Below are 14,578 nucleotides of genomic sequence, written 5' to 3' on the forward strand. Positions count from 1 at the left end.
TTGTGTAACTTCTGAAGAAATTAAAACATTTCAAGTGAGTTTGAGACAACATAGGCTCTGGGGTCAAAGCATTAGGAGAAGGTGTGTTCAAGCTACATGCCTTCAATTACCTGCCTGGGATCTAGTTTGAACCTTCCCATCAATAAGGTAAGGAGGAATGCCAACACTTTGTTCAGTGAATTAAGTGACAAGTCAATATACTTTTTCCAACTTACATGGTCCCTGAATGGACTTACCTCCTCAGAGGTGTTTATACATGTACAAAGATTATTTCTGTGAAAGCTGGGGCTCTGACAGAAGCCCTTTTGCTAATACAGCTGGGGTGATTTAAGACTTGCTTCCCTTAGTTATTCACACAGTAACTAAGAGGACAAATTCAGTCTTGTTAGTATGGACAGTTTACAAAGTTCTGTGAAAGCACTGGACTGTGAATTTGCGCGGCTCAGGCAGGGAGACCTTCTGCTGCTGTGCTACACAGGGACAATAACCCCGGCCCCGGGGAAGGGCCATCCAGGGGACTGATATCACCCTGAATATCCATAAGAAGATTTACCAGAAAATCTTGTTAGATCCTCCTATGTGTTACGTTTTCTTGTTTGTCAGAATAGCTGGTCATTTTTCTTTAGGGAATTGCTAGTGATCTGAATGCAGTTCATTGGCATATGGGGTAAATGGGCAACAAATTCTGCTTTTGACTGGAGCTAGTCAGAGGCTCTGTCACCTGGGGCTTAAACTGTTAAAGCTGTCTGGCTAATGATTGCTGCCTGATAATAGAACATATAGCTGGGGAGTCTTGCTTACTCTTGATAGGAAGTTGTCATCTTTGAAGGGGCGTTCCAGGCTTGTTACCAAAACCCCAAGAGAAGGATTTCAACATGTTGCTGATTTTGTTAAATAAAAGCCAGGAAGATGAACAAGGACGGAATTTCAAATAAACAGGATCCTAGCAAGGGTGTTCATTATTTATTTTTCCACCCAAAAGGGACAAAGTAATGTTTACCATTTAGTTATGTCATTTACAAACTGCATAATTGATATGAATAGTTTAACTTTCAGTGGGTAATTTCTGTAAGGAATTGGATGTAAGTGCATTTGTTTATTTGTTGCCAACTGAATGTCCTTTCAGATGTATCACTTTTAGTCATGAAATCTCCATTGGTTTTATGGACCCTATTTATATTTGAGTTAGAGAATTTAACTGAAAGTATCTGGTGGTTGTAGAGTACTTGAAATATCTAGATTTGATTTTTTCGTAAAGAGGATATAATTTGCCTTTTAATATTCAGTGTTCTTTATTTAATACCAACACGTGTGGTCAGAGAGAAGTACCTGTCTGGTGCCCTAAAACAGTTCAAGAGTAGAAACATGCTGCTCATTGCTTCAGACAAGAACTGAAGTAATAATATAGCATCTTTAGTCATGAAATAAAAGGTCTTCTAAACCCAGGTCTGTCTAGTTACTGCTTCAAGTAGCCTTCATTCCTAGGGTTCTTAAAATTACTTCCTTCAACCTACTTCTCAGTCATTGGGTCCCCACTTTTCTTTGCCTTTGACTCAGACATGCTACATGCATTAACAGTGCAAAGAAAACTTCTTCTTGATCTCAATTCACAGTCTGTATCCAGATTTGATCTGGCTCAGCAGCAGCCCAGAGTTGCAGTTGTGATTAAAATTGTTGGCTTCAGTCTGGACTATGGTGAGAGCAGACAAGAGTCTTTAGGAAATTTAATTATAAGGGTCTCGCAAATCCTTAGCGAATGTGTGTGAACTCATTTTTCAAAGGCTTTTTCAGTTTGGCCAAATGTCAATAAAATTCCACAAACTGCAGAATAACAGTTTCTTTATATAGTGAAAAGTTGTTTTCTAGCCTCTGGGTTGCTAGCCATGGAAGAACAACAAGAGTATGTAGGGAAGTAAGATTATTTAATCATATGAATATAAGCCAGTTTGTTAATAATGCAGCACTGCGGTGGCATGTGATTTCTAACTCATATTTTCATTCTGGCTTCATTGAATTACTTGCAACAAAGACAAAAACCAAACTATAATTTGTTTTCTGATCTGGCTCAGCATTTATTTATGATTACCCTGGTCATCCACAAGTCTTTGCTTCAAAGTGTAAGGTCACTAGAACCTCTGAAAGAAATGACATCAAAGCTTAAAAAACCCCGCATTATCCCCTAAATTTTCTCTTGAACACTTCTGAACCATTTCATCTGAGGAAGAAGAAAAAATAGCCTGAGGATAAAATTTCACTCCAGATGGTTAAAGTTTGGCGAAATTATAAGCAACTGAAAAGTCAGACCTATAATGGGATGTGTCATGCAGACTTGATAATAGGCAAATGTTAAAAGCCATGCAAATATGAGGTAAGTGGTAATTTGTTTTCCTGCTCTGTTTTGGAGCATCAAAATAGAAGCATTTAAGATAGAATAGATTAATCCTAATTGTAAGAAAGTGTGTAGAACGATGCTTACTGCCTTATTCTTAATCTGTATTTGGAAAAATGAAGACAGCTTTAATCACAAAGGAGATGTTTAATTTCATAGTATAATATACAGAATATAAAAACACTTGTAATACCAGAAGTATCTTCAAGTGCACTGTGGTATTGATTATAAAAAGTTGATGCAGTCCAATCAGGGAATCTAGCTGCATTAATGTATACAGAGACAGTGCAAATAGTGTCAAGGATGACCACTTCAGTATTACTTTTCACACACTCTTGAAACAACTCTAATGATGATCTTTTCATAGTGTTTATTTCTATGTAAGCTTACTTTGTACCTCCAGAAAAGCTTCTACAGGTGGAAGGAGATGGTAGTTCTCTGTTTACATATAGAATAATGGTACAGAACTGCAAGCAGTAGTATGAAATAAGGGGATTTCACGCTTTGTCATGATGTCAGCAGTACACTGTAGTTAGGACAGAACAACTCCTGGTATAGTTAATGATGGCATTCTTGCCACAGCAACACTGAGCCCAGCACTGTGTAATTTACCTTTTGTGGTAAGCAAATTTTGCAGCCACTGCAACATAGCCTGAATCTCACTTGTAATCTAAAGGAGGAAGGCTTAAACATGTTACCAGGAATTTCAGCTGCCATCACTCTTTCTTTGATTCCCTAACAATGCCATAATCAGTCAGAGAAATAGCATCTCTCATTGAATGCCATGGTGGAGTCCCTAATTAAAACTTTTCTGCCTTTTAGGAAACTTTCTTTAAGACCTTAGGGAGCAAGTACTTGCAATCAGAAATCAGCCTGCCCTCATATATTGCAGTGAGGATCATCATTAGCCTATGAAACTTGTCTCCACAAAGACTAGTATTAATAAAGTGGATGTATTGCTTTATGAAATAGCATATAAATGAGTAATCCATATTAATAAATCCTCTTCTTATGAGATTGTTCAGAGGAGTGCATTGTGTCAAAGTGGTTGTCATTAAAATTGGGTCATGTATAGTGTGTGGTACCAGAGAACCTTCAAGTAATGTCAGATGTAACTTTCTCAAGAGGGTTTATCATGCTGTTATAAGTGAGGATGATAGTAATGGTGTTCCATTAGCATTGCACCTTTGTAAATCCATGTAAGAAATTCTAGCTACCTTTTCTTTGAAGAATTTACTCCTTAGTTGGTGTGGTTGGCAGCAACATTGTGAATTTTGTCACAGAATGAGGAGTAGGTGGGATCTTCCAATCAGATATGTGCATTAAGGAAAAAAAAAAGCCTTATGTTGTTATATAATTAAAGACAGCGTGGTAACATAAGCACAGTAGAGAGAGTGTAAACACCCTTAATTCTGGTGTTTCTTAGCCTTTGAGTATGTGAATCTGCAGTCTTTAACAGTTTTAAATATAGTTTGTGTGTGTATATTATAGATTAAATAAAAGTGGGAATGTGGGATTGTGTTAAAATAGTCAGCAGGCTTTTCAAGCCCATTTTCTTTCAATATTGACACTTTTTACTTGAGTGGGTTGGAAAACTGACAAACATAACGTATGTTGTATAAATAACTGAGCAGAAAATCACCATAGTGGATATATAAACTTCTTTCTTATCATTCTGTTATCTGCAGTCTTTAAAAATCCATTGCTCACTAGCAATGCAGACACAGAGTTATGTCTTCGTAAACACACTAATTGTGGCGCTTTGTTCATTTTCTAGGATTTTCTTTGCATGCTGTTGGAAGACATCCCTGAACAAAAAGAGTAAGTGAGAACCAGGCTAGAAAAGTCAAATAAGAAAGTAGAAATCAGATTTAAATATCAGCTGTGCTAGCCAGAAATAGTAGGATTTCATTTAGTATTGTTCTACTTGTTTTTTTTCAAGTGTGCATGTGTATCATTCTCTGAAAATTCTCATACATATATGCACAAATAATCTGACACTTGCTGTGTTATTGCTATCCCTTGTTCCCTGCAAGCAGTCCCTTTAACTTGTTAGGGCAGCAGTGAGGTCCTGTGTTCACTATACAACCTGAAGTGCCAGTCACAGCTGCCTTCTCAAACTAATTTGTGATCCTCCTGCCAGCTGCTTTTGGCACATGGCTCCCTACAGCAAGGAGGCCAGAGCTTTGCCGTGGATCTGGGAAACAAGAGAAGATGGATTTTTCTCAAGCAGTAGTGTGGTACCATCCCCTCCCTGTCATACAGTGTGCCAAATGGGGAAGGATGGAAAACGCTGATGGAAATCCAGTGTTAATTGCCTGACATGTCCTTCAAAATCCTCCTACATGTGACTGTGATTGGCTGAAGGTGATAGAGCTTTGTATCCCTCCCTGCTTATCCATTGGTTTGTTCTGTGCTACTACAGACTGTGCTACAAATACAGGTTCTTTTGTAGTGCAGCTTTACATATTATAGTTTTTAAAAATAATGTATTTACTTGAAAAATGCAGTTTTGGGGAGCAGGATTCCGAAAGTCTTCATAAATCTGGGTGAGTAGTTTGGAAAAAAAAAAAAGGAGATAAGATATTCATAGAAGTTCAATGCACTGAGTTTTTTAGTGAAACCCTTTTGCTCTTAGAGACTGAGGGACGGAGAAGCTAGTTATCATCGAGACAATGTGTTTTGTGGCATCATGAGTTTAGTTTGGGTGGCGTTACATTTTCCAGCAAGATACCATAGGATGATATTTTGTTTATATCATTGGATATGGGTTTCCAGCCCAAATATAATCAGGAATATTAAATGGAATATATGGGAAAGTGGGTTATTTAATGGCATGATTATACATTGATTTGTTAATAAAATCTCTGTTTTCCTTCCTTTTCTCACTTGTGTTTCTCTGAAGTCCAAACCCAGTGCAAAATGTTATTTGAGTAAGCATCCAATTTTCCACTTAGAAGCATGCCAAAATATTTAAACTTTCAGTGACACTTATGCAAAAGAATTATATCTCCCATTTGCATTGCATCATACTCCAGAATGTATGAACAAAATTTCAGATCTGTGGTAATTCACTTTACAATCAGACATAGTGTATATCTGAATTTACCTACTGCCAAGATTACCTTGGGTGCAGGTATCAACAGCAATGCCAAGAATAATAGAGCATCTGGATATACAGAAGGCCTTTATTTCTTATCTGCTACAAGGATGTTTTTTCATTCTTAAATGTATTCTGTTGTTAGTACACAAATACTAGCTTGAAGTAAACGCAAAGGGAGGAAAGAGAAAAATGAAATACTTTTAGAGATCATCTGCTGATGAGTGCTTTTTTGCACAAAGTTTCAGTCGTAAGAATGAAATGTATTTCAAGATTAGAGCAACAAAATTCTTTGTAGCATGCAAAACCTCCCAGACTTGTGTAATTCTACCAAGTAAAATTTTAATGTTTAAACTAAATGCTTCTTTGTAATGGAGGCTGGACTTAATAATTAAAAAAAAAAAAAAGAAGAAGAAGAGAGAAATTAGTAGTAGAGAATCAAGCCAAATCCTGCCTTCAGCTGTGGCAACAGAGGCAAACTAGTGTAGCTAGGAGTAGAATTTGGCTTATGGGAGATTTTTGTAATGAGAACAGGATTAACATTGGCAGAAAGCAATCATACAACAGTGTGGAAATTTTCTGTAATTATTATGTTGGAGTAATGCAATATTTCTGCTATTGGATTCAGCACGCTGTATCTAAAAGATTCTCACTCTTCCAGTACTTAGTTCCTTTAGTTTTTACGTACAGGAAATTTTTTAGTACATTCCCAGTGATGAGCAGTTCCAAGATAACAGACGTAACTTCTTAAGTGGCAGTCATTGATTTTTGCTGCCTTTTGTACTCAGAGGAGGAGGATTATATGCCTAGTTTATAGGGCTACTTCACTTCGTGCTCTGACTCAATATTAATGGCATGTTAGCTGTAGAAATCCATTCTGCAAGGCAGGATCCTCCTGTTTCTGGACTGTGGCTGAATACTGACAATCAGATAGGCCTAGCACTACCTTCTGGTCCTTTAGAATTTCTTAACTTGCCCTTGAGGCAGATTATTTCTATGTGTGAATACTAATGGCAAGAAGGACAAACCAATACCTATCATTATCCTTCTCTGTTTTCAAAGCCTTTTAAAATATAACATGTGCTGGCTATAGTCTCACATTATCTTGGCTTTTCTGTAGAAAATCTACAATACTTCCCACGTGTAACTGAGGCATCCTATTTCCTTATATATAACTTGAAACTTCACTACATTTAAAAAAAAGCCAATCTAAACCAAACAACAACAAAACCCCCTCTTATGTGTCTGTATATCACAGTGCACTAGATTTGATAAAACTCCCAGTGGCTCTGTTCTCCCAAGGCTTACACCCATAGTCTTTGCTGTAAATTGATCCTCTCCACATCTGTGCAACATGTGAGCTGTGCAAAGACTCAGTGTTTTTAAGACCCTGTAACAGAGGGTGAGTTTCACCAGCCTCAGATAAATCAGAGTCGCAGCTGCTTGTCCTCTTTATAACTGCAGATTTTTTTTTGAGGAGGTCAATTCTGTTCTTTGGGCTTTTCTGGTGGTATTTTTTATTTAATTTCATTCAATAAAATAAATAAGTGTACTAATAAAGCTGTGGTTTTAATAATACATTATACACAAAGGAAGGCTTGTGTTACAGCTCAGCTATTTGTACTGTTAATAACTCAGGCTTACTAACCACATTCCTTGGATGTCTTCATAAATTGTCAATTAAGTACTAAATCAACATTAGAATAATGCTGCAATTTCAAACTACTCAGCTCTACAGGTATGTCTTTCTTTCATACTTGCTTTCTTTGTTACTCACATTATCATGAATGTGGTGATTTTGACTGAAACAAACAGCTGGTAGGCACCTAACTCCCAAAGCAAATCATTGGGAAAGAATTTTCCCAGTGTTTTTGATTCCTCCATTTTTTTGGTAAGCCAAAATATATATGCTGGACAAAACCCAAAGGAAATCTTATCTGCAGAAAGCTATGGCTAGTTGACAGAATCACTAATCAGTCACTAGTCTTTGATCTGCTCTAACTATGCCTCCATATTTAGCTGGAATGGCTTACTTTGAAAATGATTGATGTATATGAAGGTATATATCCGGATGAAGCAAATATGCTTGTTGAAGTATTTTCAGTTGGATATGGCAGACTTTTTAGCTTCCTTTAAAAAAAAAAAAAAAAAAAATCGCACACTTTCATGTGCACTGTTCATTTGCTGCAGTATCTTATTCTAAAAGTGGTTTCTTCTCCTCGATTGAGGAATTAAGTGGGTTTATCTTAAAGTTGGTAGAGTGCCTTGGGGCCTTGTGCAATGAAAACTTGATATATTTTATCATCTTTTATATTGCTAATTTTCAAATTATGATTAATGTTAGTATTTTACAGAGCTTGCTGTGAAGCATTGACTTGGGCCATGAACAGTATGTATGCATGTTAGGAGATCATTCCTAGGCTTATCGTCTAAACAAAGAGACAAGGGATGAGATAATGGATGTAATTGCATTCTCATTTTAAAGTAGGGAACCATAGTACAAAGCAATTGAAGAACCTGCCCAGCCTCATAATAGCTGTTACAGTGCTAATCAACTGAACCCAGACCCCACAGTCCAGTATAGTACCTTAACCAGAAGGCCATTCAGAAAATCGCAGACGCATCAGATTTAAGTCCTTACAGATGCTTAACTGCAACAGAAGCAGATGGTAAGTGCCCTTTTTGAATATGGATGCTTTACTGAACTGCAGACTCTACAAATATCAGGCCCTGTGTCCTTTCTCCAGGACATTTGTTTTGAAATAGCAGTTTGTTTGTGATCTATTTTTTGGGCTTGATGTGAAGCCCACCAAGTTAGTGGAGACCTTTCCAAGGACTTCACAGTTCTTCAGTATTGACTCGCAACACATTCAGAGTACATCTTTGCAATAGTCTGCAAATTACTAATATATTGGGGGGAAAATAGTGAATGCCTGTAAACTGCTAAAACAAATTGCTTTTTTGGATGGGTGCCAACAAGAATGCCCTAAGTTGGAAAAAAAAAAAGGTGTGTGCAAGTACAAAGGAGATGGCATATGGTCATGTGACAGGTGTTTAGCTGAAACTGAGGGTGTTGCAAGCAGAGAAATAGCAGCATTGTTGTCTTTGCCCTTGAGAAAAATGTCGAAGTTTCAGGAGCAGCTGAGCAACTTACTAGTGGTGTTTCTGACTGGATTAGTGTGGTGTCAGAACAGTGCAATTCCCCTCAGTGTCATAAGCTCATTTCAAAGCCAGTGTTTTGAAATGAGCTGTTGTTGGCTTTAAAAGAAATAGAGGGTATATTAAGCAAAGACGCTACATAGCAAATGTAGCATAGATTATTTTGCATAGTTGGTTTTGGTTTTGGTTTTGGTTTTTTTTTCCTGAGGAAATTTTGCACTTTAACTTTAGTTTCGGGGGGGGGCAGACAGACTGGCATTGTGAGGCTGTGTTTCTTACCCTGGGTAAGACAAATTAAATGCATTAATAAGGGTATTTTTCCCTAGCTGCTAGCTCTGCTTCAGCATTGGAACACTAAGCTGTATTAGTTTTGATTCATGCAATAACAAATAAAAAGTTGTTATTCTGATTATGCTGCTTGAGACAGAATAAATGGTATGATACACCTGATCTACCTTTGACTATATAAAATCTGGGTGTCCAGTTTTAAGCTAGTCCTGTATGTGGTCTCTAGTAACCAGACAGAAGTAAGAACTCAAGAAAAAACATCAAATTATCCCAAAGAAGGTGAGTTGACTGACTATTTGGAAATACTTCTCTTTCTCTCCATTCCCTGTGGAAGAGACTCAGCTAACTAACTTAGACTAGAAAACAATTTTTAGAGCACTGTAGTGAGGTGAAGGTTAATTATGGCCTGAAGGATATAGCAGTCAAATGCTCTAAATTTCATAAATTTGCACAAATAACAAGGTACTACTAAAAGCTGACCAAATCTGGATGTTTAGTAATTCATTTGAATGTAGAACACTACCCAATTTCAAGCATGGCATTTATGTCCACTTATATGTAGAAAACTGATTTCCATAGTGATCAGACATGCAGAATGGTAATTTCCTGAAAATTCAGAATCCTGGCCGTGTAGAAATGCTTCTGCTTGACTGCTGCAATTATCTGAACCACATGATCAGAGAGAAATTTTTGTTTGTCTGTGACAGTCTACAATCTCCTGATGTTACAAGAGATATTTTGACATTTCAGATTTAGTGATTGGGAAGATTACTTTGTTTCTGTGGGAATTACTCTCTCTTTTGGGGATTCACCTCAGCTAGGCTGATGTGTCATCTCTTACTTGTAAAGACACTGTTGAAGTGAAGTTTGGACCTAAATTACATGAACTATCAAAATGTATTACCAGCAGCAAATAGACTAGTGCTCTTTCCACATTAAGCCTTCTTGGCCTTCACCATAAGATATGACTGATCAAAAACTGAAGAAGACTGTTAGTAGAAGATGAAAGCATGTATGAATGGCTTTATTGTCATTGTAATCTGAATGCTCTTTTTCTTTAACCTGTAGCTTCTTCTGATTTTCAGTATGATGCTGTAGCCCATGTATGCAAGCGTATCTTAGTAGCCGAATGACACAGGGTAGCATTTGTGAGGCAAGACTTTCTTATGTTTAAGGCACTTGGTGTCCACTTTTTGCCTCTGTTACAAAATTGCTGTGTATGTTGGAGAAGCTTATTAAGAATGGATTGCTTATTTTTTGCATATACTGTTGAACAATTATTCAATGAGAAGCTAGCTGACTCTCTATTTTGATCAGATTCTCCCACCCTTAATTCACATTAGGAGAATTTTATTCTTTTAAGTAGACTTGCTCATTCATTCAGAATACTGCTTAGTGTGAGTAAGGATGGCAGGGCTTCTACCACAATAGTGTAGAGTGGAGGTTGTAGCCATTAATTCTACCTCAAAGGAATGGTAACACATAGGTCTGCTTGGAGACGGAGGATAAATTTTTCATCTTGGGTTCAACAAGGATAAGAATATCTAACTCAGGATATAAGCCATGTCTCGAAAAGTGCTGTTGTTACACCTTTTAATACCAGTAATTTAAATCTTTGGTCATTCCAAATAAAACTAGCCAAGTTAAAAAAATGTAGTAACGATGATCAGCAAACACACAGAAATTTTTACTCTCTGAATGTGTTCCAGGTTCATCCACTAACATATTGCTTGAATGCTTTTGAGACTCCATAAGCTCTCTAAGCCTTAGTTTTCCCATTTGCATGTCAGGCATAACAGTGATTGATCTCTCTCCCATTGGCATAGCGAAAGTTAATATTTAAAGATGTTTAAAAATCGTTCAGTAAAAGTGACTGATGTATTCATTACAAATCCTTCTTAGTCACTGATACAGTCCATAAATAAACCTCCTTTAGGGTCAGAATTTTGAGCACAGCTTTGTCAGGGGTTGGGGGGTGGTGGTGGGGAAAGACTTCTTTGTCATGTATTTCAAATAAAAATTGTATTGGGTTGCTTGCCTTCCTACTTCAGAGCTTCAAAATGGCTGTTCTTTTCATGAATGCTTTATTGGTTATGGTACACATTACATACATGAAGGTAGCTGCAAGTATTAGAATGAGTCTTGCCAAGGCATTACCATGCACATGTATTCTGCTTCTCATAATACTTACATTCATTGAGGGCTTACTCAGGTTCCTTTTTTCAGTACTGGCATACTGCATGGACATGACATACTGCATGGACAGGGGGGTTGGTTTTGTTTTTGTTTTTGTTTTTAAATTGGCTTCCCTGCAGGTTGGGAAGTCTTCAACCAGAGTTGAAGTAAATGCAACAGAAGTTGCTAACCAAAGTAAAAGGGGAAATACAATTTCTGAATTTGCAAATGCTTATGCATGTGGTTATTTCAGTCCCACACAGCTTGATCATGACAAACTATTTCCTTCTGTTGGGGTTCCAGACTATTCTGTGACTTCACTGTGAATGTTACCAGGATATAAAAAAAGTGCAGAAAAAATGAAACTAAAATATATTAGATACTTGGTAACTTTGAGGATTAATATCCTCAGTGCCTTTTAAAACCCCAAAATTTAAGGAAGTTTGTATTTAATTTCATTTTCTTTAGTATTTTATCTTTACATGTAGGCTGCTTCTGTAACAAAATACTGGTTTTGAATGTCTCTGGTTAAATTTACTTGCCTGTGATTTTTTTTTTTTTTTTCTGTAAAAGAAACAAAAATCCACTCAACAAGAAGTAGAGCACCTGCTCATACTTTACATGTTTCATAAATGCAGTTTACCATCTCACACTTTCTCTGTCAATCCTCATAAGCACTGACTTTATCATTTGAGTTTTAAGCACACAGAACCTGATCTGTCTTTAATTTGCTCATATCACCTCTGATGATATTATTCATTAAAAACCCAAGAATGTAGTACCATTGCAGCACAACCAATACTTGGAATTCAGGGGTTTTCTCAGCTTCTAAAGCGTTAATTTTCATGTGGAAAAATTGATATTTTTATGTGTGTCTTCTAATTTTTTTTTTTTTTTTTTTTTTTTTTTAAGATCTGGGTTAACTGTAGAAAGTATCTTCCAGAATTGGCTTGACACTTCCGGAATACCAAAGGTAAATACAAAATACCAGTTCTCAGTTCTTTCTGGAGTCTTGCATTTCTCATTACCTTATACATTATTTAAATCATTGCCTGAACTTATAACAAATATGGTTTTAAATAAACAATTTTGATGATGACTGCTTTCCACATCTTTATAAGGGTTTAGGTTTTATCAGTTGCAGGTTTTTGCTTCTACCATCATCTCAACAACCTGCCAAAGGGCAAATCTTAGAAAACTTAGCCTATAGCTTAATATTGTAGTCACATGGAAATACGCTTTACCGTATAGTGGTGGACTCTACTAAATGTAAGGAGCATTGTTCACAGTTGTCAATATATGAATTACTTGAAAGCCATACTGACAGCAGTAACTAAATGTTAAATTATTTGTACTTTGAAATTTTGTGAATATTGCGACTTGCTGGTGAATCTGCTGCATGGGTAACATATTTCATTGGTGTTCCAGCCCTGAGACTGAGCATTATTTTCTGCTTTTAATACTAAAAGCTTTTAATATTAATGTTTTAAATTCTGTGAACTGAAAATGCTTATTTGTGTCTGTGCTATGTGAAGGCTCTCATTATTTGTTTTTGTCCAAAACTGGGATTAGACGATGAAAGATATCCCTGTATAAATCTTCCTAAAAACCAGTTTTACACTAAGTTTTTACTATACACCTGGGGCTCAATTTCTAACTCATTTCCCCTAAGCTGGCATCCCCTAGGTTGCTTGGGATTTATCTTATCTAATGCTTGCATTTGTTTCCACTTTGCATTAGCATTTAAAAAGAAAAAAAAACTTTTTAAGAGTTAGAATGGTAAGTCCTGGTTTGTATGTGCACAAGTGAAGTTACTTAGGCAGCATGACTGAGGCTCTGAGGAGCAAGCATGTTTGCAAGTAGAATTGTCCAAGTATCTGGAGAGCACAATATGATAAGCAGTGATCCCTGAACATGAGCTGTACCGAAACACTGTGGTTGAGCTCTTCCCTTGACAGCTTTAGAGGTGTGCATGTCCACATGGGAGGTTTTACCCTGAGATCAAAATGTTCAAAGACTAATATTTGAAGATGCTATAAAATCAAGGTGGAGTTTGTTTTTTCCTGTAAAATTACTGAAAATAAAATTAGCTTTAATTGGAAGGGAAGAAAGGAAAGGACGGTAAGTATCACCATGCATCTTGATGTTCAGTCATTTTGTGAAAAAGGACCTTGATTTTAATGCTATGTTTTGATCAAGGTTTTGTTCCTGATAAAAAGTTGAATACATTGTAGAACAGCTGCTTCAAGTATAGGGGAGAAATTGATGTTGCACAGCTGTAGCTCTAAGATGCTGAACTGGCCGTCTGAAATGAAAGAGTTTTCTGGCATTTTACTTACATGTGTATCTTTGAGGATGTGCCTTATTTGTGTCCCACAATCAACTCTAAAATCACAAATGAGGAAGACAGGAGCAGACTAAAGAATTTAAAATGGTTTTGATTAACGTGAAAACTGAACTCTGTTTTCCTGAGTACTGTAAGTTGTTCAGAATGAATAGTGGGTAGTTTCATTATACCATGCAAGTATCTATTGGTTGTGTAAGCAAAACATGTAGCAAAAATATTTCCACACCCAGCAGGCTTCTAAATAGTTGTAAATTTTCTTTAAAGACTTAAGAGATTTCCCTGGTAGTTTGGCTGTTCTGTAAAAAAAACCACCACCAACAGGAACGGTGCTGATTTAGTATTCTGCTGCTTCTGAGCATCAGCATGCTGACCTCTTCCCTCTGTCTCTCTCTTCCCTCAATAACTTTTTTGATGATTTAACCCTGTAGTCCTCAGTATTTCTCAGGCTCTTATGGGAACTAGTTTCCACTTTATTGAAAGAACTGGAGTTGTTGTCATTCAGTGAATAGGAAACCTTCTTTCCTTTGTGCTTTATTAAATCATTTGGGGAGCCCTTATTCCTGAAATAAAGACTGTAGAGGTTGCTTAGTAGGTCTCAATGTTAGCATCTATAATCTAAATAAGACTGTATTTACCAACGACAGAAGTATAAATCTACTTGTGTGCTGTACAGGAGCTGCTACTGAAACCCCCCTTAAAAAGTATTTAGATTATATTTATTTCAGCAAACTATTAACTTGCCTTCACATAGATTCATCATATTAGCCATGTAGACCACCTTCTTACATGCAGGTCAACTACCAGCATCATAAATAGCAGCCCAGGAATGCCACAGAACTGACTTATTCGACAACTTATGGGTTGCCAGGTGAGTGGACTGGGGTGTATGCAGAGGAAGGTTTCTGTCAGCTCTTTTGGGTGAAGTCACACCGCTGAGCCAGCCAGTCAGACAGTGTGAATAGTATGAGGTATAGAGCATCCATTGCAGTTAACTACCTTTCTTCAGTACTGGAGCAACTGAAAAGCAGCAGGTGAATCTCTGCTCCAAAGATGTCCCAAAGGCAGAGAAGCAGCATCCTGCACTCTACAGAGCATTCAGCAACTTTATGCTTATCACCCT

General features: G+C 37.0%; 1 protein-coding gene across 9 annotated transcripts in view; it reads left to right on the forward strand.

Annotated features, from left to right (window-relative positions):
* The window catches only part of AOPEP (aminopeptidase O (putative)), a 214,864-nt gene that overhangs the window by 106,692 nt on the left and 93,594 nt on the right, over positions 1-14,578 (forward strand). For 8 of the 9 annotated variants that reach the window (XM_069776426.1, XM_069776425.1, XM_069776428.1 and 5 more), the window contains 2 exons: positions 4,167-4,210; positions 12,024-12,084. In XM_069776426.1, the coding sequence (XP_069632527.1) occupies positions 4,167-4,210; positions 12,024-12,084 (105 nt within the window). Of the gene's footprint in view, positions 1-4,166; positions 4,211-4,532; positions 10,887-12,023; positions 12,085-14,578 lie in introns of those variants that run through there. The other variant, XM_069776432.1, reaches the window with a different exon arrangement.

This window comes from Haliaeetus albicilla, chromosome Z (assembly GCF_947461875.1).
Source record: "Haliaeetus albicilla chromosome Z, bHalAlb1.1, whole genome shotgun sequence".
Classification (NCBI taxonomy): Eukaryota; Metazoa; Chordata; class Aves; order Accipitriformes; family Accipitridae; genus Haliaeetus; species Haliaeetus albicilla.